Genomic DNA, 23526 nt, shown 5'->3' on the forward strand with positions numbered 1-23526 from the left:
AGAGAGGACTACTTAGAGAGTAAAAACGCAGCCTATAGCCTCGCCTCCTTTTGTAGATGGATTGAATCCTCCATGCCTGTAAACTATCTAGGGATAGTTTTCATACGTGGAGGATTATACCATTTACACCAGGAGGTAAGGCCACCTGGAGTACAAAACTGCATGCTATTTTGTACTCAAGATAGCCTCACCCCCTGGTGTAAATGGACTAATCCTCCACGTGTGAAAACTATCTATAGCTTAGGCGCTAAATTTATGGATTTTCGCCCATACAGAGTTAATAATTAACTATATAATTCAATGCAATTGCCACCAAAATTTATTCAAATTAAAAAAGTAAACGAAACAGTTTAAAAAACTATGAATTTTCTTCTTCCGAAGAGCTGTCTGGATCCAGGTTGGTTCTTGAAAATGAAGAATTGATTGGATTGTCCTCGTTTGGAGGACATCTGGCCAACATTGCCCATATCTGGTTTACAAACCTGAAATTTATTTAAATACGATATATAAGCATGATCGGAAAGTCTAAATCAAGGGGTGGACCCTTCGGAAAAGCGTTCCAAAGTTATGTACTTACGAATAGGTTTTATTCTTGTAATTCTTTTTTCCTATTACTTTGTTGCAATGTTTCGCACTTTCAGTACTGTATAACGAGGTAAAAGTTCTACAAACATGCTCATTCCAATCTAGAACTGACAAAGCTTGCCTAAGCGGGTATGACTTTTTGTAGTGTATTCGTTTATCAATATACATCAATACAGTATTGTTAAAGCTTTCCGTGTAATACGTGTCACGGCACTTCACGTAGTCTTCCGCGTTCACGAACAACGTTGTCTTTTTCAAAAAATTAATTAGTAGCTCTTTTGCTATTGGGGCTTCAATCATTACGGTGCTTGGAATGTAGTCAGTGTCTTTGCAATGGGATGCTTGATCACAATTGTTGTGGTCACCACTAAAATGTTCCACACAATTCATTATCAACGCTCTCAAGGTTTCCGCGCAAGAATTCGCATTATCAATGGCCCAATATATGTGGTTCTTTACAGCCGCGACCTTATCTGTTAATTCTGGGTGCCAAGCAACCCCCTCCTGTTTCTTTGTGCCTTGGCCAATTTTTTTTATGTCCCTCGTTATGGCTTTTAGGGCGTGCCATCGGTCGTTGGTGCTAGTTGTACCCTGGTCCACCTTAGATTTAATAATTTTATTTACAGTCGTGTTTCGATCGTGAGCGTGGTCAATAACTATTACACCCTTATTATCAAATTCTTGATAAAGTTGAGTAGTTCCAACTGCTTCGTGCTTTTGGCTGGAAGTTTCAATATTTTTTGTCACGTGAACTATTCCAATGACTTTGTGGGTATTTTTTCCCAAAGCCACCACGTCACAGTTAAAAGAATTTTTCCGGCACGCGTGCCTCGCATCAGTTTCAATTGACACTCTCTTATAGCGCGAAGTATCCAGGTTCGGGTTGGCCTCTGGCTCTGTTAGAGCTTCTTCAAAAAGTGCCTCACTCAAGGAGTGCATTTTTAGGATATCGACTACAGCTTCCACTGAAGTAATCATTTTTTGAATCACATACTGATGAAAATTTCCAATTCTAGAGAAGATGCAAAATTTTCTGAATTGAATTTCAAGCATTCCGGAACATATATAAGACACGAACATCACCAAGTTGACTATGTAGCTATTTCCGAGCTTCTTCGAAGTACAAAATTTAAATTCGTGATTTTCGTCACATTCACAAAAATACGTTTTTGCAAAGCCAGTGTTTTCCTTTCTGTTTATTGTTAATGAACCTTTACATGTTCTTCCGTGACGTTCCATATCTTGCAAAACCTTTAGAAAAGAAGTCTCGTCGCAACAAATTAGCTCCGGCATAGAGTCGAAAAATAGCCCTCCAGTTTTGGAAATTTCTTGCTCAAATGACGCATTTCTTTTGGTTGCGTCACTGTTACTCTCATTATAAAAGGACTGACTTTCGACATTCGTTGGAAAATCATTGTCCGATGCAATATTTGCAGTGTTCGCCAATTCGATTGAGTGGTTGATAGCGTTGATTGGAGGTTGCTTTCTAAAATTTAGAACCTTCTCCTTCTCTTGAATTAGAAAATACAGACCACCCTTTAATATCTTAGCCAATGTTGATCCTTTAAACTTTTTCTTGACATTGGATAGCTCTTCACTGAATTGGTTTTTTTCAGCCGCTGAGTCAAACACCAGGTTGATAACTTTTCTGATAGACGATTTCCTTTCATTTTCGTATAGTTTAGAGGTTCCATCTGCCATGATCTTTGAAACGCGGGCTACTTTCTTGCTTGGAGAATTTGTTACGTCTGTAAGCGTAGCCATCCTGTTTTCTTGGGAGTAACTATCAGTAGTTTCTGGACAGTTTCCCAACGGAAGAGGTCCCGGCACATAACACAAGTAACTGACTATCTTTACAAATATTTCCGTAACCGATAAGTTACGATTTTCGAATTTTGCAACGCAGTATTCTTTATCAAAATCATTTTTTTCCATTTCATATTTAAAATAAATAGAAATACTTTTACTAACGTCCAAACTAGCATATTCGTACGCGTAGAGTTTTTCCGATCCATCTGAAAGGCGTTTCTTTTGCATTTTCTTTGTCGATTCCATAGCTAAGCTGTGATCGCCCTACTGAATTATTTCGACCCAATATTCTCAATATCGGTACAAAATACGAATGAAATGGAAAAAAATTTAACCCTTCGCGCTTTTCTGTGACCCCCATCCCCGCCCCCAAGTAGTAATTTTCCAGAGTTGGTGTCTTCATGGAAATACTTCCCGGTGGGGGGGGGGGGTTCAAAGTAAAGCTGGTATTCATGAATAGTAGTAATACGCTGCGTTCGGCTCTCTCTCTCTCTTTGACATGTATTGTAGACGCTGTCTATGGCGCCTATGGTTTCTCTCTCTGAGTCTCACAGAGACAGGGACGGGCGCTTGGTGCCCTTTCTTGTAGAAAAATACGAACAAACAATTTAAAAAAGAAAAATAAGAAATTACCAAACCCTTAAAAAACCCCCAAAAAATAAATTTGCAAAGAAAACGGGTCAAAGGCCGAGCAAGAAAAAATTCAAGCTTATCTAAATAAAATCAACCTTTTTCTACCTTGCTCGACCTTCCCCAAAAAATACCCATACGTCATGGAAAATTCAGAAAGCTTAAAAATACACCCCCTTTTTGTCACAAAGAAAGGATTAAAAAAAAAGAGACCTCACAAGAGTTTGATGCAAAGAAAATTGCCTAGGATAAGGCACTCGCTTTTAGGCTTCTTACCAGAGAAGTAGTAAAAAAAAAATGAGTTCGAAAGTAAATAACATTACCCTCCAAGTTAATGAAGAGCAAGAGGAAGCCATCAAAAATCTTTTTAGTGAAAATGGATGGAATTACGGCGAAAGCTTAGGTATGTTTAATTTCATTTCCTAAAGTCTTAATTTTTCACACGGCTATTTGTCTCAGGGTCCAAATTCTCAAGAAAAAGAAAAGCGAATGGGGTACAGCAGCCTTCAAAAAACGCCATTTCTGCATTACCAGTCCCAAAACCTGAAATTCCAAATAATGGGGGGGATATCACCAACCCAGAATGTGAACACTGCTTCCAGACTCCGTGTATCACGTCACGTCAATTTCCCTGGTTAGGGACCGGACAGCAGCCCCATAGAAACAACACCGGCATCAGGAAAATTAAATATAAAAAATATTGGTCCTGCCTAACAAATATGAACGTATTCAGAGATCCAAGATATCTTGCGAGAAAGGTTGCTGGTGCTGAACACAATAGAGAATATTACATTACTCACCGAAGAGACGTAATGCCTAAATGTGTTGTGAAACATGTGCGATATTTGTATCCAAACATCCCAGGTGTACCCTATATGGACCACCGTTGGGAATAAGTTTCGTTTACTTTTTTAATTTGAATAAATTTTGGTGGCAATTGCATTGAATTATATAGTTAATTATTAACTCTGTATGGGCGAAAATCCATAAATTTAGCGCCTAAGCTATAGATAGTTTTCACACGTGGAGGATTAGTCCATTTACACCAGGGGGTGAGGCTATCTTGAGTACAAAATAGCATGCAGTTTTGTACTCCAGGTGGCCTTACCTCCTGGTGTAAATGGTATAATCCTCCACGTATGAAAACTATCCCTAGATAGTTTACAGGCATGGAGGATTCAATCCATCTACAAAAGGAGGCGAGGCTATAGGCTGCGTTTTTACTCTCTAAGTAGTCCTCTCTGGCATCCTTGTGTAAATGGAACCCTCCATGCCTATAAACTATCTATAGAATGACTTTCTAGGCAGTTTCATAGTTTCGCTATTGGTTCTTTGACGTGAATGGAATCAATTTGGTATTTCATAGTGCATAGACTAACAATTGGCGAGACTAATCCCATGGTGTACAACAAATCGATTTTTTACTTTCAAAGGTGATTAAATTAGCCCCATTATTGTGTATGTTTCAACTGATTCAAATCTAGTCTATTGATGCTATATATTTATTGGTCGGTCTTCTGCTCAAGTAGAACCCCGAAGCACGGTCTTCTGCTCAAGTAGAACCGCACTTTCGGTGGTTTCGGGGTGTCGAAATTTGGGGCCAAAAATAGGGGCCGAAATATTTTTCGTGACGACAGTAGCACGGTCTTCTGCTCAAGCAGAACCCCGAAGCACGGTCTTCTGCTCAAGTAGAACCGTATTTATTTTACGTCGCTCCGATCTCCATTGTTACTCGGTCACGGCAATTTTCTGCTCAAGGAGAACCCTTTAGCAGAAATGCCGGCCTTTAAAAGTAGATTCTTACTTTGATAACGTAATAGAGAGTTTAAGAATTTGTCATAAGATAAAAAAATTGGAAAGAAAATGAAATTATTAATGCATTGTTGAATGAAAAAATATCCTTGAAATATGCATTACATCGAAGAGCAAACGACATAAATGGGTTAGAAGGCTTAAAAAAAACCTCTATTGGCAAAATTAACGTCACATCAAGTTAGGCTTAGACGTGCTTATCGAAGTTTTGAACAACTTGGGGTATCCCTCCCTTTTATTTTGATTTTGGAGAAGAGGCTGAAAACTTCCCGAGTCTCTCCTCGTGGTGTAATAATAGATAGAGCTTTGGGGCAAAATTGGACGGGTGAAAGAAGATGAGACAAAGTTTGACTATAGGCCTACTTTGAGTGACACTCCGAATTTGCAACGTTTGTAACTCAAGCATTCGCACTATCTAATAGAGTTTGTAGGACGAGTTGTTTAAGTGTTCATTACGGTTGTACGCGTGGCATACTTGGACTGATAACGGATAGTAATACTCCATCACACGGTGGCACGCGCGTCCTATTGTATTTGGGTAGCTGTATGTTTCCTTCGGCCTCATTGGTTCTCATTACCGCCCGCGCTTTGTGATTCAGCTTTCCTGAAAAAGGGTTCAATATAAAGGGGCCAATACCCTAGGGGTAACAGCCTCGAACACCTACCTATTCTTTGACACAAGCTGATACACTCTAACGCCCTCCTGTTTCAAAGATTTATAAGCCTATCAGATGTATTATAATAATCTACTTAGCCCTACAAGTTCTAAAAATTGATATACATTTTGTAAAGTTTTGACACGATTCTGAAATATTTATCAGCTTAAAGTGATAGTATTTAGGGAAATAAACCAAGGGGCTACAAGGCCACAGTGTGGGTTGAAGAAACCATGAACTATTGGGGACGTACGTAGTGAATACTTGTTTTCGAGTAATGTTTGAAGTATTTAGCACCGTTAGACACGGAGGAAGTAAAGTTATCGTGTAGATGGGCGTAGTACAGGATATAAGACAACTATTTCCGCACTCTCAACTTGCTTAGATGTATTGATTGAAACCAGAAATGTTTATAGTTTCAAGCTCCCTCTTCAGAGTTTCCAAGGAAACCCAAATCTCCCTGGCTTTGTTTCCCACTTAATTATTAATAGCAGTAAACAAACCCATAACACGTGACGTAACCCAAGCCTAACTATATCCAATCAAAGTGGAATCGCCGCACCAAAATTTCATTGATTATTTTTGGCGCCTTTTATTACAAGTGAAGCGGGAGTGGTGCCACGTCTTCGTTTTTCCCCCAATGAGAGCGGCTGCGATATCGAGAAGTTAGAAGGCCAATGTTATAAACGCGTCTAGGGAGGCTTGAATCTAGACGGTCCCCGGTTTCTTGATAATGCGATCGGCGATAATCAAACGGTTCCTAGGGCAGGGCCAAGGTTTTTTAGCCACAGTCAGCGCTAAACCAATATTTCGACATTCCTATCAACAGCTACAACCAAATAAGACGCTCAAAATGGTATGTATTAATTTTAATATATTTTATTTCTATATCTACGCAGTTAAGCCTTGTTGATCGATTAATTCAATTATAGATTTAAATTTAATTAAGGGCGATTGCTAAGCAACAAGTTATATTTATAATGGGGCATCTTTTATTACTGTAGGCTTCCACGAAACGTTCAAAATTGACCGAGGAAGAGAGGAGTGGTAAACTAGATCCCCTACTAAGCTCTGGATGGACGTTGGTCGAGGGACGTGATGCCATTCATAAGGAGTTTTTGTTCAAAAACTTCAATGAGGTACCGTCTATTTTAATTGATAAACGCGCCTAATTAAGTTAGATTAGCATATAGCTTTTCGGGTTTATGGAAGTTAAGATGTCGCCTTGTACCTTACTCGCGAGATTAAAATGCACGCAATTTCAACAACGATGAAAAATTTCCCGCCAGGCATTCGGTTTTATGAGCCGCGTGGCTTTACTGGCGGAGAAAATGGACCATCATCCTGAATGGTTCAACGTTTACAATAAAGTTCAAGTGACCCTGAGTTCCCACGACGTTAATGGGTTGTCGGAACGCGATATTAAAATGGCTAACTTCATGGAAACGGCCGCTGCTAAATTAGCGCCCTGATCTCATTTTGTTAATAAAATTAATGTTCTTGAAAGTAAAATGTGAACGGGAAATCTGCCTTGATTGTTATTAATATTTGTTAAAAATGAAATTATTTGTAAACTCATGTGTTTTGGGGGTAAAGGACAAATAGTAAACACTCAATTCGTTTTGGTTAGGGGCTGGTTTATCAAAGCTATAAAATGATTGCAAAAATATCAAAATAGGTTCTCATAGAACAGAAATATTCATGTGTATTATCAGGAAAAAATAGATGCGACGTAAATAAAGGGATAAGCTCCTCCCACTTTGAAACATTCTCTGTGTCACCTCTATTTTTTTTCTTCACTGTTGCTACCCGCATTAAAATGGTATTTTTACTTTTAGACATTGGCAGCTAATAACTTTATAATTTCTCAACCAATTTTGATGAACTTTGTGTCATTTCATAGCTCTAAAACAGCTCTATTTAAACCAATAATTACTTTAAACTTCATTAACCTAATTGTCCTTTAATAAAATTAAAAATACGAGTATAAATGTAAACGTTGCAATGAATGGGTCGTACGCTTGGTGTCAATGTTTATACTTTCTCCCCTAGCTCAATTTACTGATTTGTATTAATAACAATACTTCAAATGAATACACAAAAATTCTTTGTACCATTTATCGTTTTTTTATTTGAAACCGTTTTTGTAAATTTATCAAAAGATATAAGAACAAGTTTGGAATAAAAATCTCAAACATCGAGTGAGAATTTTAAACTTCTCCTCGTAACATTTGTGCCAAAAAATCTTTTGGTTGTTTTTTTCTAAATTCTTTACACACGCAACTAATTTAATGACGGAAGAAAATTATGCAGCATTGTACGATGCAGGAAGCATTGTTATCTATACCTATTTAATATGTTATTTAATTGACTTCAACTTCTCCAGGTAACTACAGTAATTAGGAAGACGTTTTAGACTAAAAAGGGTTAATGATTTAGTTATCGATTTGAGTTTTGTACCGGCATGTAAAGAGTGCTTTCCAATTTCATTCTTCGATTGGTTTCCTTGGGTGCGCCGTTTCCGGGTCGACCCCAAAAATCGTTGTATGTTCGGAGATGCTACAATTATGATAATTAGTAACAGAAAGAAACGAAACATCGTTAAATTTGTCCGTTTGCAATCTTACTAATTGATTTTCTATTTCGTCTTGAATCTTTCTTTGCTCAATTGCCCTGCGTCTTTCCTCGGCTTGTTGAACGAGGGTATTCATGTATTCCAAGCTTTCGTGCGAACGCGCACGCCTTATGTCCATTCTCTATTTTCAAGGAGAAATAAAAATAGCGTGAACAAATATACGCAAAGAAAAAAATGGAATAAAGAAATCCATTAGTTTTATTTCTTACTTGCGCTGTGACATCAGACGTGGAACGTATATTCGGTAATAGCTCACCCGTATTCGGATCCCTTTTGGGTTTACCGACTTCTTTTCGTGACATAATTGAAACGATACTTTCGCCCTAGAGGTCAAAGGTTATCAATTACGTTTTAAGAATAGGTCATGTATAACTTACGTTGTCGGACATTCTTCTTTGGGACTTTTTTCTCTCCATTTCGGAACCTTAAGGCGAAGAATATTTATGGACGTGGTTGATTGTTTTAGGGTTAGCTTAGAACATGGTTAACTTACGTAGTTCTTCAAGGTACTGTCTTTTAGTTTCGGGGTTTCGTCTAGCCGGAGTTCCCGACTTTGACCAGCCCTTAAGTTTATAAGAATTAAAATTAAGTACAAAAATTCTTCAATTGAAAACTCGGCTTTTACCATTTTTTGGAGAAAATCTTTGCCCGTTGTTGATTGTTGTGGTGCACCACCTCCCGGTTTACCCCATGGGTTATAGTCCTCATCGGGATCAACTGTTTACGAAGTCAGTCATGAAATTAAGACCTAGGTATTGATTGCGTGACTTACCTCCGGGTACTTCCGGTTTCGATAATTTATGAGACAATTTGGTCATCAAGGTTCCGGTGTCCGTTCGCTTGGGTGCACCACCACCTCCTCTACGCGTCTTCCATAAGGGTAAGCTAACGCCCTAACAAACGAGTAATAATATCACGCGGTTATTATATGGGATTGATACCATAAAAATAGGTTTACCTCTTCTGGTAAAGGAGAGCTTATTTCCGGCAAATTTAAGCGGGGTTGACGTGGTAAGACGTTACCGTAATCGTCCCTGAAAGGGTTACCCGTCCCTTTGCCCCATGGATCGTAATTTATCCCCTTTGATTATAGTTATAAGTAAAAGTATTCAGTTAAAATGAGTAGTATGAACCAAATTTGATGAGAAGGTATTTTCCAATACTTACATCATTCCTCCATGCTGCAGAATCTAAAATATATCAAAATGTAATACAACGGAATTTACTTTTAAAAAGGATATAATTTTTATTTAATTACCTAATTTGGGTAACGAAGATGTTCTACGCGGTTTCTTCCCAAAGAACGTCAATCCCTGCATTTGGTCTTGTTGTTTTTCAATCTCTAACTCTTTCTCCCTCTGAGCTTTCTTCTCTTGAACTAACCGATCTGTTTAACATTTAATTCGATGCTAACTTTATATTCATTCAGTCTGTAATCACGGTGGGTTAGACCTACCTAATTCTTGTTTGTAGGCGTTCTTATCGACGTTCTTATAACGTAACACGTTTTCGATGCTCCGTACGACGTTATTTCCTTGAAAGCGTATTTCTGGGTCCCCGGATAACTGCACCAGTAGACGTCCCGACTCGCTTCTCATTGGGGCACCGGCCCCCGGTCGTCCGAACCCGACTAAGGCGGTCCCCAACTATCAAATAAGGTTTATTTATCATTTTAGCCTCATTACAAACGCGCAGGGTGGACAGGTACGTAATTTTTGGGGGTAAAAGAAAGGGGAAAGAAGAGAAAAACAAACTTCGTCGTCCATTTCCGTCATCGATTCGTTTTCGGAAGAGCTGATTTTAAACCTATTGTCTCCTACCTGAAATTTAGAAAAACGGTTCGCATGCAGACGTAACTTTACACTCTGCCTGTATTTAGTAATTCTTTGTTATTTTAACTTACCATTGGAGCTCCACCGCCTGGTCTACCCCATGGATTATAGTTCATCAACATTTCTCTATCCTAAAAGAGAAAAGAATGATTTTTTTGAGCGTTTTAAAGTATTGACAGAAATGTAGGTCGAGGGGCCAGACACTCAGCCACCATTACGTAACAAGCAATCGATGTACTAATTAGGAATAAGAGTGATTGGCCCCTCGATGAAAGTTAAGCGTGCATTTCATTAAACTTCAATCGTTATAACCCTTTTCATTTCTTCTTCCTTCTGTCTCTTCTGAACATTCTTGTAGATTTTGACTTTCTCCCTCTCCTCTTCCATAATTTTACGCTCATTTTCGCGTCTCTTGAAATCGGCCGAGCTAGGATGCATAACTGGTACGTGAATAAATCTATTCTACTTCCTAATCTTAAAAGAAAAGAATCTTTCTTACGTCAATTCTAGGACCGTGGCCAGATTGCTACTCATGTTATCGAGCGACGTATCCTCGTTTAGAATATCTTCACAAAACCAAGAGCCATCTGCTCGAGACGAAAAAATTGACAGAACGACGTTAGAAAACCCAGAAATATTTGATGAGGTAAATTTGTCGATTCTCCGAATTTTCTTTGTTTTAAAGCGCTGGGGCGTGTTAATGAAGTGTCGAAAGAGGTTTAGGGTAATAACTATACTAAAATGACGCCGCTTGGCCCGTGAGGGGATCGAACCCACGACCTTCGCGTTATTAGCACGACGCTCTAACCAACTGAGCTAACAGGCCTTCCGTTGCGATAAACTACACAACCTTTTTCGCGGACTGAAAAAGACTCAAACTTTCATGAAAAATGGAAAGTTCTACTCTAGAAGTTACGTCTGACCACGCGATTTACAGCCTGACTCCAAGACCATGACCTGATTCCGTGCGGTTGATTTTTAAGGTCTCAATTTAGTAGATTGTGCCTGGAGTTCGTAATCACGTGGGTTCATATTTCTCGACATGACAAAAATAAATAACCAGAACGACCTTCAGCAGAGCCGTACACCAATCCCGCTTTGAGGCGTATATCATTATTAATTGTTCGATAGTTCGCGACGGTCCAGCCTCGTACGCGTTTTTTATCGACTAAACTAAAACCATAACAAAGTTTGCGTAGATGAAAACATTTTATCATGACGATAATGGATTTTGCGAGTATATATATTGTTTCAGAATTCATAAATAATTCAAGAGTTAAATTATTTAACCAATAATCAATACCCTCTTAGAGTTTGTTTATAAATGATTGTTTAATCAACCGACTTTTGAGTGACGCTTTTTTTGACATAAGGTTATTGGCGCTTAAAGCCACCTTTAACCTTTATGTAACACCGTAACGAGTATAGCGATTAAAGACCTTTCTTTAATTAGCAACTCCCAACAATGACGTGACACCTAGCACGCGCTTATAATCCGTAATAATATCAGACCGGAAGTCAGGTCTTAGACCCAATTCACGCGACTTCCGGTTTATAAGCGAACTAAGTGGTTATTTCAGTGATTTGACCTCGAGTGCTCTCGTTCTTTTACCTCTACAAATCCTTGCAGTAATTAAACATTATTAAACTAAATTATATTTAAGAAAATTAAATAGATAACATCGCATTATACAAACATGAAAAAATTATTAAGTGATAAATAATAAGGTCAAGGAATTTTACCACCGGCCGTTGTTTTTATTTGAATCATTTCACTTAAAAGCAAACAATATTGCTACTTAACTTCGCTTACAAAATGACGTGTTCTAAGAAAAGCAGCTAAAAGGGAAAATCGAACTTGGGTAAATACTTTTAGCTCTTATTTCTTCTTTACCTTCTAAGCTTTGTTCAGGCGTGTCGGTATCCATTTAAAGAAAATACTCGAATAAACTAAGACCAAAGTCGGGTCAAGCTCACTGCGAAACGGAAACTATTCCCTTCAACCTAATTTGCTCGATTTTATTGGAAAAACTAGGTCGGTGATTATTTTCATATAAAGAAATGAATTCTTATTGGATTTCCCGATTTTCCACGTGACTGTTCAATAAGCCAATGAAAACTAACTTAAAGTCTGACAGAATTACTAATATTTCATAATTAATTTAAATTATAATATTAATATTTTAATAAAAACATTTATTTAAATTATATTAGTATGTTAAGTCGTCATTTAATGGATTCTTGACATAGCTGAATTTTTATTATAATATTATTAGGAGAAGCTATCATTCAGGGGCAAACATGCCCATGTATTTTCAATACGCGCCTGTAGAAATGTTTACCTCTCAGTACACCCGTGCTCAGGGAAAAGCTTGCTAACAGGCGCTTATTCAAATTCTCTCCGATTTTTCTTACCAATTTCTAAAAATTGCAAAATAATTACTTACAATTATACAGGAAGAATATATGATGATCTCGCGAATAAAGTTACAGAAAAAGTGGTTGTTTATTTCACTTGCAAACTTAACACACTTCTTTCCTTCAACGAGTCTTCGATGATCTGAATATAAGGTGCTTCAAAACTTGGTATAAACGCAGATCTTTGACCATAATAACTTTGCGCCAAGAACGGAAGGGTCTGTCACGTGGTTTTATTATACAGGACGGAAACGATGAGGACATTTCGTGACGCCAACCAAACTTTACTCCCCCTTTTTCTTTACCCTTTCTTTTGATTTATGCAGAGCACTCAGAATACACTCCATTAGCTTTATAGTTTTATTTCCCGCCTTTTCCCATAAAGAATCCACTCGGGATAATACCGGGCCCTTTTTTAAAATTGTTAAAAATACTGGACATACTAATATGCCTTATTTATAGCATATGCCTTTGTGAATAGCAGAGTATTTTAATTTATTTATTTTCTGTTTAAAAGAGTGCTGATTTTGATCTACGGATGTAGTAGTTTCATTTTCTCTTTCAACATGTATCAGAATATACAGAAAAAATTGGAAGATATTAATTATGATTATTTTTCTTCGAATGGTTTCATGGAAACTGTGGTCTATCTATATAATTTAGGTGGAAGTAGGTCATAATAATTTCTTTCGGCGATCTAGCCTATTATATTCATATTCTGATCGATAAGTAATTTATGGAATCGATCAAAAATCGTGATTGTTAAAAGGGAATTTTGTTCCTGAACCCCATGCAGTTCTAGGAAGAATGGGAAATTGGTATTGTATATTTTTCTTTTTTAATTCCTCCTCAGGTAGGTTTATTATAATGAATTATAGGAAAAATTGGGGCGGTAATAGGAGAAAACTTTAGAAAAGATATTCAGAAGCAATTTTCTGTAACATAGAATACAGTATAGACGCGCTTTATGTTTAATTCCATTGAGTCTAATAGAGTTGAAGGTAAGCAAGTGCTGCTTCCATATGTGTAGTTTGACGTAGGTACATAGTAGCGACGATGGTATTTTTCCTTCGAAGAAATTCGATGATTGGCTTGTGTATGTCGTCTGCTTAAGTGTTCTATTACGTAAATGTCTGAATTTGGCGCGTTGTGTATAATTGTGCGGTAAACAAGGCTTAGCGTCAAAGTGCTGTTAATTGAGTTAAATTTGAAATTAAACCTCTTAGTTTAAAAAAAAAACCGGTTTTTTTTTCTAAGTTTTGACCATGCCTCCGATTAAAATACAACACGTAGTTTCGTGTAGCAGTGAGGACAAAGTGCACAAAGGCGAAAATCTCTTATCTACTGATCATTACCGCAAATGGAAATGTGCTAATGCTGGTGAAAAACAAGTATCAATCATTCTTCAATTGGAAAAAGAGACGAAAATTAGTGGAATTGACATAGGAAATGAAGGTTCCGCGTTAATTGAAGTCCTGGTTGGAAGATCCAGTGATCACAAACAAGAATTTCAAGTTCTTCTTGTTACATCCTCATTTATGTCACCAAAAGAAAGTCGTCAAGAGACTAACCTTAACCAAGTTAGAATGTTTGGTCAAGATAAACTCAACCAGTCAGTCTCGAATGAAAAATGGGATAGAGTTAAGATTGTTTGCAGTCAGCCATTTAATACTCACATGAAATATGGTATCTCTTTCATTGTTCTTCATTCTTCCGATTCCTCTAAGGAGTCTAAGACGGAAGATGCCAAAAATAACAACGAAGTTTCTGAAAGTATTGGAGCATTTAAATTAAAACAAAAGGATGATGATAAAGTGACAATCGGCAGTTTATTTAGTAAAATGAAAGAAGCTAATAAGAACAAAACTCCTCCAAATGAAAAAGTGCCAGAATCAAATAACACCAGTGCCCTTGCCATAAGAAATGCTTCATCAGAAACTCCCAAGAAAGAAAAAAGTCCCGTAATTAAACCAAAAACCACCTCAAAACCAGAAAGAACCAAAGATGTCACTAGGAATGGTGAAAAAGAACAAAGCCCCATCTCTTCAAAACCTAAAAAACAATCGGATTACTCAAACAATCGTGAGAAAGATAAAGCATCAGAAGATAAGAAGAAGGATACACCCAGTACAAGCTCTTCTCATAAAAGAAAATCTGAGGATTCAGATTTAAATAGCAGTACCCATTCTTCAAAAGGAAGTGACAAAAAGAAGCCATTTCATCATATTATGGATGGTGTTGTTTTTGTCTTAAGTGGGTATCAAAATCCACAAAGAAGTGAGATCAGAGACAAAGCTTTAGCTATGGGAGCTTCATATAGACAAGACTGGAGCAAGGGATGCACCCATCTCATTTGCGCCTTTGCTAATACTCCAAAATATAAACAAGTTCAGAGCTCGGGTGGAAAAATTGTCAGTGAAAAATGGATTACACATTCATTCAAGAAGAGAAAAGTTCAGTCATGGAGAAAGTATAGATTGGATTCTGATAGCAGTGACAGTGAATCTGAGAGTGAAACAGAAACTGAAGAAGAGGATGAAGAACCGCCAACTAAGAAATCGAAACACAGTGATAGTCAGGGATCTTCATCTAGTTCCAAAAACAAGCATAAAGACACGGAAGACACCAAAAAGAAAGTTTCCCCCAAAAAAGTGCCCAAAATTGAGGAGGAAGATTCAGATGAGGTTTACTTAGCATCAACAGATGTTGATGATGAAAGTGGAGAAGATACTGAGGATGAAATAAACAGAGTCGAAGCAAACAATGCTTCTAAAAACTCCCCAAACACTGGGAAAAAAGATACTTCCAAAATGTCACTCCCTCCTTTACCTGACTTTTACAAGAACTATGTGTTTTACCTTCATAGTGACTTTGATAGTGACCAACGTAAGAAACTTGAAAGGTATATAATTGGATGTGGTGGAGAAATAAGCGAATATATGACTGAAAAAATAAACTATATCCTAAGTGATTCAGATTGGGTGAAGGATTTTGATGAAGCCCTATCTGAGAATAAGAAAGTTAAAATTGTTAAGTCTAGTTGGGTCCATAAATGTTTGAAAGTAGGAGATTTTACAAGTGCAACGGATTATTTAATAAAACGCAAACATAAGTGAAAGAATATTAGTACCCATGCCTTATATGTCACTGTTTTGTCATATGGCACAAAAGTTACAAGTTACAACACATTTTTTTTGCTTTATTCCCCCTAAAAACTTTATTGTATTTGAATTTGTATTGAAGTAAATAAACATTAAAGAATAAAATATTTATTTCTTATATTTATTCAGCTCCCATCTCGTCATAAAATAAAATATAAACAAATAAAAAAGAAAATAATATGCCAAGGCTTAAATGAATTTAACGTTCAAAAGAAGCGCTGATAAACACCGGCTTATAACAAGCTCTCTAATTGGTCAGATTTCCGCGCACGCGTAGATGTCAAGAAGCTAGTTTTCCAACTTTCCATACTTCACTGAGAAAGTGAGAGAAACCTGAGGCACGAAAATTGGCAAGCCGAATGAAAATTAATCGCGTTTAATTTGAAAGTAATTTTTGTTAATTTTAATTAAAAATGAGTAAGAACACAGGGAAAAACAAATTCAACTTGAAACTTCCACAAGGATCACTCGAACCGGTGGATTCTACGGGTGTGGCGGATTTAAACGAGTGAGTTGGTTTCCTAAATACTTAAGCCTTTGAATACCGAAAAATAGGCTATTATTCATTTGCCTGATTTGCCATAATGATTTGATTTTGTCAAAAGTTAGGCCAACTTTTTTTTTTGTCCCCGAAAGACCATTGTCCGTTTTGTATCCCCTCTAAAACATGCATTGAAATATTAATCCGCGAAAATCCCGAAAAGTACAAAGTACATTTGTACAATGTCCTCTCCATCCACTTGACATTTTTGCCGCCGTATGTGGAACCCCCTAATTGTTAAATATATTGGATATTTGCCTCGAAACGAGTTTAAATTGTCTGATTTGCATGTTAATGGATTATTAACAAAGAATTTCTACTAAAATAATCAATACAAATTATTGCGCTTTCACGCAAATGGAAGGGTTGACTGTCTAGTCAACGTAAATAGCCTACATCCTTTTTTAGCAAATCCACTTTTGACACCAGCATAGAAGCGTTACAGAAGACATTGGAAGGACTGGAGTTAGACGATCAACAGAGGAAACGTCTCGAGGCCTTTTTAACTCAAAAACAGAAAGTTGGGGAACTGAATAGCGAGGATTTTGAAAACTTGGGTGAATTAGGAGCGGGCAATGGAGGTGTTGTTACTAAAGTTCTTCACAAACCCAGTAGCCTAATAATGGCTAGAAAAGTACGGAGTATAATTTGAGGAACCAATTAGGAAATGACACATGAATGTTACTATGATTCTAGCTTATACATCTAGAAGTAAAACCAGCTATCAGAACTCAAATTATTAGAGAGTTAAAAGTTTTACACGAATGCAATTCACCTCATATTGTGGGTTTTTACGGAGCATTCTATAGTGATGGAGAAATTAATATCTGTATGGAGTATATGGTAATTTATTCGCACTATAATTATCCTTACTTCAGACTCCAAAAAAAAAAACAAAAAACACTTGGTTATCTTCTTATAGGATGGAGGCTCATTAGATTTAGTATTAAAGAAAGCTGGTAAAATCCCTGAATCAATATTAGGGAAAGTTACTATAGCAGTAAGGGAATTAAACTATCTAAAATATTTTAGACAAAATGTTAATGAGAAAAATTTCCTAGGTTTTAAAAGGCCTGAATTATTTGAGAGAAAAACATCAAATAATGCATAGAGGTTAATATATATATATATATATATATAACAGATTGTTATTAAAGGGAGGATGAAGTAGAAAATCAAGTGATTTTTTATCGATTCTTCTACTAATTATAAGACCAGTCTGCATAGTGAAACATTCAGGAAATACAGATTCGGAATGATTTTAAAATTCAAATTAGGTTCAGATTTTAAGGATAATTTTAAACACAAGGACTGCCGACCAATCGCGTAACGCCCTGCCTTTTTGTTAACAAAATTCTCGTGGCACGCATGCTCCATGTCTCGCGCCACGATTGTCACGTCGCGCGCCTAATTTTATCAAATCTCGTGATAAATTTCATTCGATACGGAACGTGCCACGAGAATTTTGTTAGTAAAAAGGCAGGACGTTACGCGATTGGCCGGAGGACCTTCTTTAAAATTATCCTTGAAATCTGAACCTAATTTGAATTTTAAAATCATTCGGAGCTGGTATTTCCTGGATGTTTGGCTAAGCAGACTGGTCTTATAATTAGTAGAAGAATCGATAAAAAATCACTTGATTTTCTACTTCACCCTCCCTTTAAGGAAATAAAATACAGACTTATCTTTCTTCACTTTTAGACGTAAAACCATCAAATATATTAGTCAACTCTAGAGGAGAGATTAAAATATGTGACTTTGGTGTTAGTGGTCAATTGATTGATTCAATGGCTAACTCCTTTGTTGGTACCAGGTCCTACATGTCGGTAGGTGACCAAAATAAGACCTTAAAACGAACAAAATCAATTTTAATTGGTTAAACAAACCTTTTAGCCAGAAAGATTACAAGGAACTCACTACACAGTCCAGTCAGATATATGGAGTTTAGGTCTATCTTTAGTAGAAATGGCAATTGGCAGGTATCCTATCCCTCCTCCAGAACCCAAAGAATTGGCCATGATCTTTGGATCAAAGTATATAGAAAAAGCTGACTTAGAAGGTCAAGTTCCCTCCCCTAGTTCACGTAACCGACCAAGTAAAAACCCATTTTATATCTAGCTACCTTTACTTTAAAATATTATACAATTAAAAAAAATATTTTTGGTAATAGGTAGCTTTAACATTCCGTTGGGTGATGGTCCTAGGCCAATGGCCATTTTTGAACTTTTAGACTACATAGTGAATGAGGTAAAAATTTAAATTAGCTTCCTCTGTGGTGTTTTAAAGTCACATTTTTAATATTAAAATATTTACAATGTCAAATTCTTAGCCCCCTCCAACTGTGCCTGCTGGAGCATTTACAACAGAATTTAAAGATATGGTTGACAAATGGTAATGTTTTTCTTTCTTTGTCCCCTTTAGGTTTAAAACTGTTAAAACAGGGTTCATACAAACCTGGAAAAATCAGGGAAATAAATAGTTGACAAAAACCTTAGGGAAATTTAGAATTTTTACTAAAATTCAGGGAAATTTCCGTCAATCAAGGGCCGAGTACTTAGGCAAAATGTTCATGAACATACCCTCCATAGGATTAACATTACACTATACTTTGGAGGCTCGTAACTCCGGTTATATTAGAGATACGGGGATGTCCTTTGAGTATGTTATAGTCCTATTTGCCCCCCCATCCAACCTTAGTAAAGACTTGGCTCTAAGACAAACTGGGTCCGAGTAACTAAGCGAAATGTTCATAAACAACCCCCTCCATAGGATTAACATTACACTAAACTTTGGAGGTTCGTAACTCCGGTTCTACTAGAGATACGGTGATGTCATTTGAGTATGTTATAGTCCTATTCGCCCCCCTCCCTCCTTCGTTAACATTGGCTCCATAGGATGCTCCATATACAGGAAAAACCTGGAAAACTCAGGGAAGTATATGGGGGAAAAACCTCCCATAAATCTCAGGGAAATTTGTTTTCCAAAAGTTGTATGAACCCTGTAAAATTAATATTTAGTATTAATTTAATTATAAATAATCTAAATTAACCACTTTATAGTTTAAAGAAAAACCCGGCTGAAAGAACAGATTTAAAGACTTTAATGGTATGGTATTAATTTCAGAAGAAATTAAATTAATTTAAAATTAAAATTTGGGATGGAAATAATTAATAATAATATTTCAGAATCATCAATTTGTCAAAAGATCGGAAACTGAAAAAGTTGACTTTGCTGGTTGGGTTTGTCAAACTATGGGTGTTGATCCAACAACTCCTACTAAACCAAACAGTTCTGACACACATGTTTGAAGAATTAACGGGATTTTACTTTAGTTTGATAAAATCCTTCCTTTTTTGGGGAACTAAAACTCTTCTCTTGACTTGACAAACTAAGTTTGGGGAAGGAAAATAAAATAAAATTACAAAAAAAACGAAACGGTGCGAGGAAAATAAATATTAATTCCTCCTTTTCCTTTACGTAAAAATAAATGGAATGGTATTATGAATATGAAAGAACTAAAAGCTAAAAAAAGATGCCAAATTTGGAAGAAAAAAAGTGTTTTTATTATTAATTATAAGTAATTGTGCTTATTACTATATTATTATAAAACAAAAAATCATTATCAACATACTGGTTTAATTAATCTTTGCCTTGTTTTTATTTTTATTTGATAGTCATATTTTAATTTAGCCTGATTGATAACAGACAGACAGTTATTAGTACTTACAGAAATGACCCTAACAATTAAAATTAGTTTTCTAACCCTTTTTTCCAATTAAGAAATGATTCAAAATGAAGGAAGAAGTATTTTAAAATACAAATACAAAGAACTTCAAGAGCTTAAAAAAATTCAATTTAAATTTTAACTTAAGAAAATTCTTTCAATTCAATTTTTACATATGGTGTTCAAAACTTTATCCCTGATAAGTTTTATTTTGAATTTTTAATACCTTTTGTCAAAGTGAATCTCTTGGTCATTTTAAAAACATATTGGATTTATTTTATTTCTTTTTCTCCTTTTCCAAATTTGATGTTTAAAAGTTTAAAAAAAAATTCATCGTAAAAAGTATTTTCAATTTTGGGCTGCTAAATTTGTTCAAAAGGAACCATTAATATTCCAAAAAAAAAAAAAAAAAAATGAATTAATTAATTATGTAATTAATTAATTAATCAAGAAAATAATATTGATTTCATTTGGTCACACCTTATTTTATTTTTAATTTCAATCCCAACAAACGCCTTAATTAAGTTAATAACATAAACTTGGCTTATATATAAATTTATTTACAGCTTTATGATTTTAGAATTAATTACTTAAAATTAGCATTATTATTATTATTATAAAAAATTAAAAATTAAATAAAAAAAAACCTCCATTTTCTGGATGTACAAAAAATCCCAAAAACAACTTTTCAATGTAAAATAATCTAAAAAGAAAAAAAAAAAACAATTAAGCCAGTTACTTTGTTTTTTGTTTTGTTCATTTCTGTTCTTTAAACAAAAGTATAAAAGAATTTTTTAAGTGTCCATGATTAATTTTAATTAATTGATTGTAAATATATATAAATATAGATAGATGTTGTTGCGTATAATTTAATTAATTTATTAATTAGTCTTTCAAATCTTCAGGACGAATTTGTCTTTCCCCATCATTAATATAAACTTGTAAAGCTCTTGTCATTAAGTAAGCCCCGTATTTCTTTCTTTGTTTTTCAGTCCATTGTTTGGCTTTACCGTAAATTTCACCCCTTTTTTCGTTTGTTAGATTATTAAGACCCAAACTATCAATCATACAAGCTTCTCTTGTCAAAGCTTCAGTTGGAATGGCATTTTGGAAGCATCTTACGCAAACTATTCCCATGTTTTTGTTCCAAATTCCCAAGATCCTGTTAATTTTTGCCGTCACCTGTAAAATAATTAATTAACTTTTATTATTTTAAAGGGAGGGTGAAGTGGAAAATCAAGTAATTTTTTATTGATTCTTCTTCTAATTATAAGACCCGTCTGCAAAGTGAAACATTCAGGAAATACCAGCTCCGAATGATTTTAAAATTCAAATTCGGTTCAGATTTTAAGGATAATTTTAAACAAGGACCTCCGACCAATCACGTAACGCCCTGCCTTTTTGTTAACAAATTTCTCGTGGCACGCTCATGTCTCGCGCCATGATTATCACGTCGCGCGCGAATTTTATCAAATCTCGTGATAAATTTCATTCAACACGGAACGTGCCACGAGAATTTTGTAATAAAAAGGCAGGGCGTTACGTGATTGGTCGGAGGACCTTCTTTAAAATGATCCTTAAAATCTGAACCTAATGTGAAATAATTTTAAAATCATTCGGAGCTGGTATTTCCTGAATGTTTCACTATGCAGGCTGGTCTTATAATTAGTTGAAGAATCGATAAAAAATCACTTGATTTTCTACTTCACCCTCCCTTTAAGGAAACTAATTAATATATATCCTTTTTTTCTTACTTACATTGTTTTTATTCTTGTTTTTAAATACTTTTAGAGCAATGTTCAGGTGTTCATAAGGACGACTGCTCTGCCCTTTACCAATATAGAAAACTGATTTGATGAACGTGACAAATTGATCATCAAACTTTAACTTCGAAGCGTTTTTCGAAAGGTTGTTTGTAATTTCCGGATCCAGAAGAAGATAATTAAAACAAGTCTTTCTTGTGCCATCTCTCCAACGTTTCTTTGGGTCAGGGCGCCCAAAATCCGAACTTAATTCATGGTCAAGGTTCTTCATTTCATCAACATCAATTCTTTTTGCCGCCAGAATTTGACGCAGTTCATCTGGATAACCTTTAAAGAATTCATGCTTAACTTGATTACATAAACTTGTGCACTAGTTTAAAACATTTAAATTAATACCATTAAGTTTGTTAATTACAACAGTTGGAGAACATATTTTTCCTTTAGTAGTAGTAGTAGTAGTAGTAGGACACCCTCCTTTTTCAGCTTTTAACCTCGCTAACCTTCTTAAGTAAATTTCCTTTAAATCTTTGTTAATTGGACCCGGATTTTCCCCCAAGTTTATAAGTTCTTGTCTGATTTGAGCAACGGGTAAATATTGAATTGTTTTATATATCTGGTTAAACTTTTCACTTTTAGGGGTGTTTAAAGGTGCCGTAAAATATAAACTATCGGAAGAATCTGAAGGGGAACTCTTTAATTCACAATCTTCAAATAATACAGTACATTCTGAAGAACCGTCACTCATTAACACTTTAGATTCGGAACAGAAACCAATATTAAGACTAGATAATAAACTATCTAGTTCACTAATTTGGCTCTCCAATGATGTTTCGCTCGAGTAACTGCAGGAAGATTCACTTTCTAATTTTAGTTTAATTGATTTTTCATAATTTTGCCTTAAGTGGAATAAGATCACTCGTAAGCATTCTTTGAAATTTTCTTCCTTAGCAATGTCTAACGCTGATTTTCCATGACAGTCTCGGATTAATGGGTCTCCATTATGGGATAGTAAAAGGTGAAGAATTCTGACATGGTTCCACATGACACAGATGTGTATGGGTGTTGAGCCATATCTAGAGCTGTGTGTGATGAAAGATTGTGAGCTGTAACTTATTTTTTTTTTTTTTTTGTTCCTGGGCCAGTGGAAGTTGGGGAAATTTGTTATAGAGTGCTGTCAGTTGTGACGTCAGATCCAAGGTTAAACGTCACCAGTCTGCCTTTAGCAATGGGCGGCCTTGACAGTTACCGTTTTTTCTTTATGGGAAAACAGTATGGGTGACGTCACACCGGCGCTTCTGACAGCACTCTATACAGTTTAGGAAACGACAAATTCTCACCAGAAGTTGGGATTTCCTTTGTGCTTCAAAAGTAGGTGAACTATTTCATATTGATTTAAACTTTGGTAACCAGCTGCAAAGTGTAAAGGTGTAAATTGCCTTTTGGGATCAAGAATTATATTAGGATCTATTCCATCACTAAGCAGAAGTTTAATTTTCCTGAAATCAATTGTAAATTTAAAAGAAAGGAAAAAATTTGCATGTTTCTTCTCAAAAAAAAAAAAATCATACCTTTTATCACCTATTTCAATCAGGGATATAAAATTTTTCAAGTTTGATTCTTCCATTGTAATTTTATTAATTAATTTCAGGCATAATATTTATAAATTAAAAATTACGGCAAGGCATATGCTCCGCAATGGGCCTGCCCTACATGGATTAGCAACATTTTTCACTTATCTCATAAATAATTCAAAAAACATTTTTAATTTAATCAACAGGATATAAAGATCTATAAATATAATTAGACTGCATATTCAATTTAAAATTAAAGGATTAAATTATTGTAATTTAGAAGAAGCATGATTTTCAGTTAAGTAATAAGCAGACGGTGGAACGCGTTTAAAAAAGCCACGCTCAAGTGACGTTTTAGATTTAAACCAATAAGCGACGGCCAGTGAGTT

At 35.7% G+C, this 23526-nt stretch overlaps 7 protein-coding genes and 1 non-coding gene across 9 annotated transcripts; 4 read left to right on the plus strand and 4 right to left on the minus strand.

Moving 5' to 3' along the window:
• Positions 1-2520, minus strand: LOC149692363 (uncharacterized). The gene is made up of 2 exons (XM_089868082.1): positions 578-2520; positions 1-482 (listed from the first exon to the last, which is right to left on the minus strand). The coding sequence occupies exons 1-2, from the start codon at positions 2518-2520 to the stop codon at positions 359-361; spliced, it is 2067 nt and encodes a 688-aa protein (XP_089724208.1). The 3' UTR covers positions 1-358.
• An 801-nt stretch (positions 2521-3321) lies between these two features.
• LOC149692364 (uncharacterized) lies at positions 3322-4699 on the plus strand. Its single transcript, XM_089868083.1, has 3 exons — positions 3322-3427; positions 3484-3782; positions 4391-4699. Exons 1-3 carry the CDS (start codon positions 3322-3324, stop codon positions 4400-4402), a joined length of 417 nt encoding a protein of 138 aa, XP_089724209.1. The 3' UTR covers positions 4403-4699.
• Positions 4700-6101: 1402 nt separating this feature from the next.
• Positions 6102-7598, plus strand: Pcd (pterin-4a-carbinolamine dehydratase). Its single transcript, XM_089868085.1, has 3 exons — positions 6102-6348; positions 6497-6631; positions 6782-7598. Exons 1-3 carry the CDS (start codon positions 6226-6228, stop codon positions 6962-6964), a joined length of 441 nt encoding a protein of 146 aa, XP_089724211.1. The 5' UTR covers positions 6102-6225; the 3' UTR covers positions 6965-7598.
• A 133-nt stretch (positions 7599-7731) lies between these two features.
• Positions 7732-10560, minus strand: LOC149692366 (uncharacterized). The gene is made up of 16 exons (XM_089868084.1): positions 10459-10560; positions 10272-10386; positions 10031-10090; positions 9882-9947; positions 9584-9773; positions 9386-9514; positions 9295-9317; positions 9086-9208; positions 8900-9020; positions 8753-8844; positions 8621-8690; positions 8505-8551; positions 8337-8450; positions 8120-8248; positions 7953-8051; positions 7732-7882 (listed from the first exon to the last, which is right to left on the minus strand). The coding sequence occupies exons 1-16, from the start codon at positions 10491-10493 to the stop codon at positions 7856-7858; spliced, it is 1440 nt and encodes a 479-aa protein (XP_089724210.1). The 5' UTR covers positions 10494-10560; the 3' UTR covers positions 7732-7855.
• Positions 10561-10711: 151 nt separating this feature from the next.
• Positions 10712-10785, minus strand: TRNAI-AAU (transfer RNA isoleucine (anticodon AAU)). The gene has a single exon. It is a non-coding gene; the product is annotated as a tRNA-Ile (tRNA).
• Positions 10786-13485: 2700 nt separating this feature from the next.
• On the plus strand, positions 13486-15649 carry LOC149692368 (DNA repair protein XRCC1-like). The gene has a single exon (XM_089868086.1). It carries the CDS (start codon positions 13643-13645, stop codon positions 15491-15493), a length of 1851 nt encoding a protein of 616 aa, XP_089724212.1. The 5' UTR covers positions 13486-13642; the 3' UTR covers positions 15494-15649.
• Positions 15650-15834: 185 nt separating this feature from the next.
• Dsor1 (mitogen-activated protein kinase kinase 1) lies at positions 15835-20606 on the plus strand. Of its 2 annotated transcripts, none has more exons than XM_089868088.1 (11): positions 15835-16046; positions 16488-16713; positions 16776-16922; positions 17002-17079; positions 17141-17192; positions 17781-17905; positions 17973-18174; positions 18250-18326; positions 18409-18470; positions 19139-19184; positions 19265-20606. In XM_089868088.1, exons 1-11 carry the CDS (start codon positions 15952-15954, stop codon positions 19385-19387), a joined length of 1233 nt encoding a protein of 410 aa, XP_089724214.1. In that variant the 5' UTR covers positions 15835-15951; the 3' UTR covers positions 19388-20606. The 2 variants fall into 2 exon arrangements, with proteins under 2 accessions (XP_089724214.1, XP_089724215.1); XM_089868089.1 differs by having other exon boundaries at positions 16509-16713.
• On the minus strand, positions 19471-23467 carry LOC149692370 (ankyrin repeat and LEM domain-containing protein 1 homolog). Its single transcript, XM_089868087.1, has 5 exons — positions 23135-23467; positions 22904-23062; positions 21963-22645; positions 21562-21893; positions 19471-20985 (listed from the first exon to the last, which is right to left on the minus strand). Exons 1-5 carry the CDS (start codon positions 23188-23190, stop codon positions 20689-20691), a joined length of 1527 nt encoding a protein of 508 aa, XP_089724213.1. The 5' UTR covers positions 23191-23467; the 3' UTR covers positions 19471-20688.
• Between the last annotated feature and the right edge of the window lie 59 nt (positions 23468-23526).

This window comes from Phalangium opilio, unplaced genomic scaffold (assembly GCF_054372755.1).
Source record: "Phalangium opilio isolate 3A_F unplaced genomic scaffold, DU_Popi_V2 ptg000024l_1, whole genome shotgun sequence".
NCBI lineage: Eukaryota > Metazoa > Arthropoda > Arachnida > Opiliones > Phalangiidae > Phalangium > Phalangium opilio.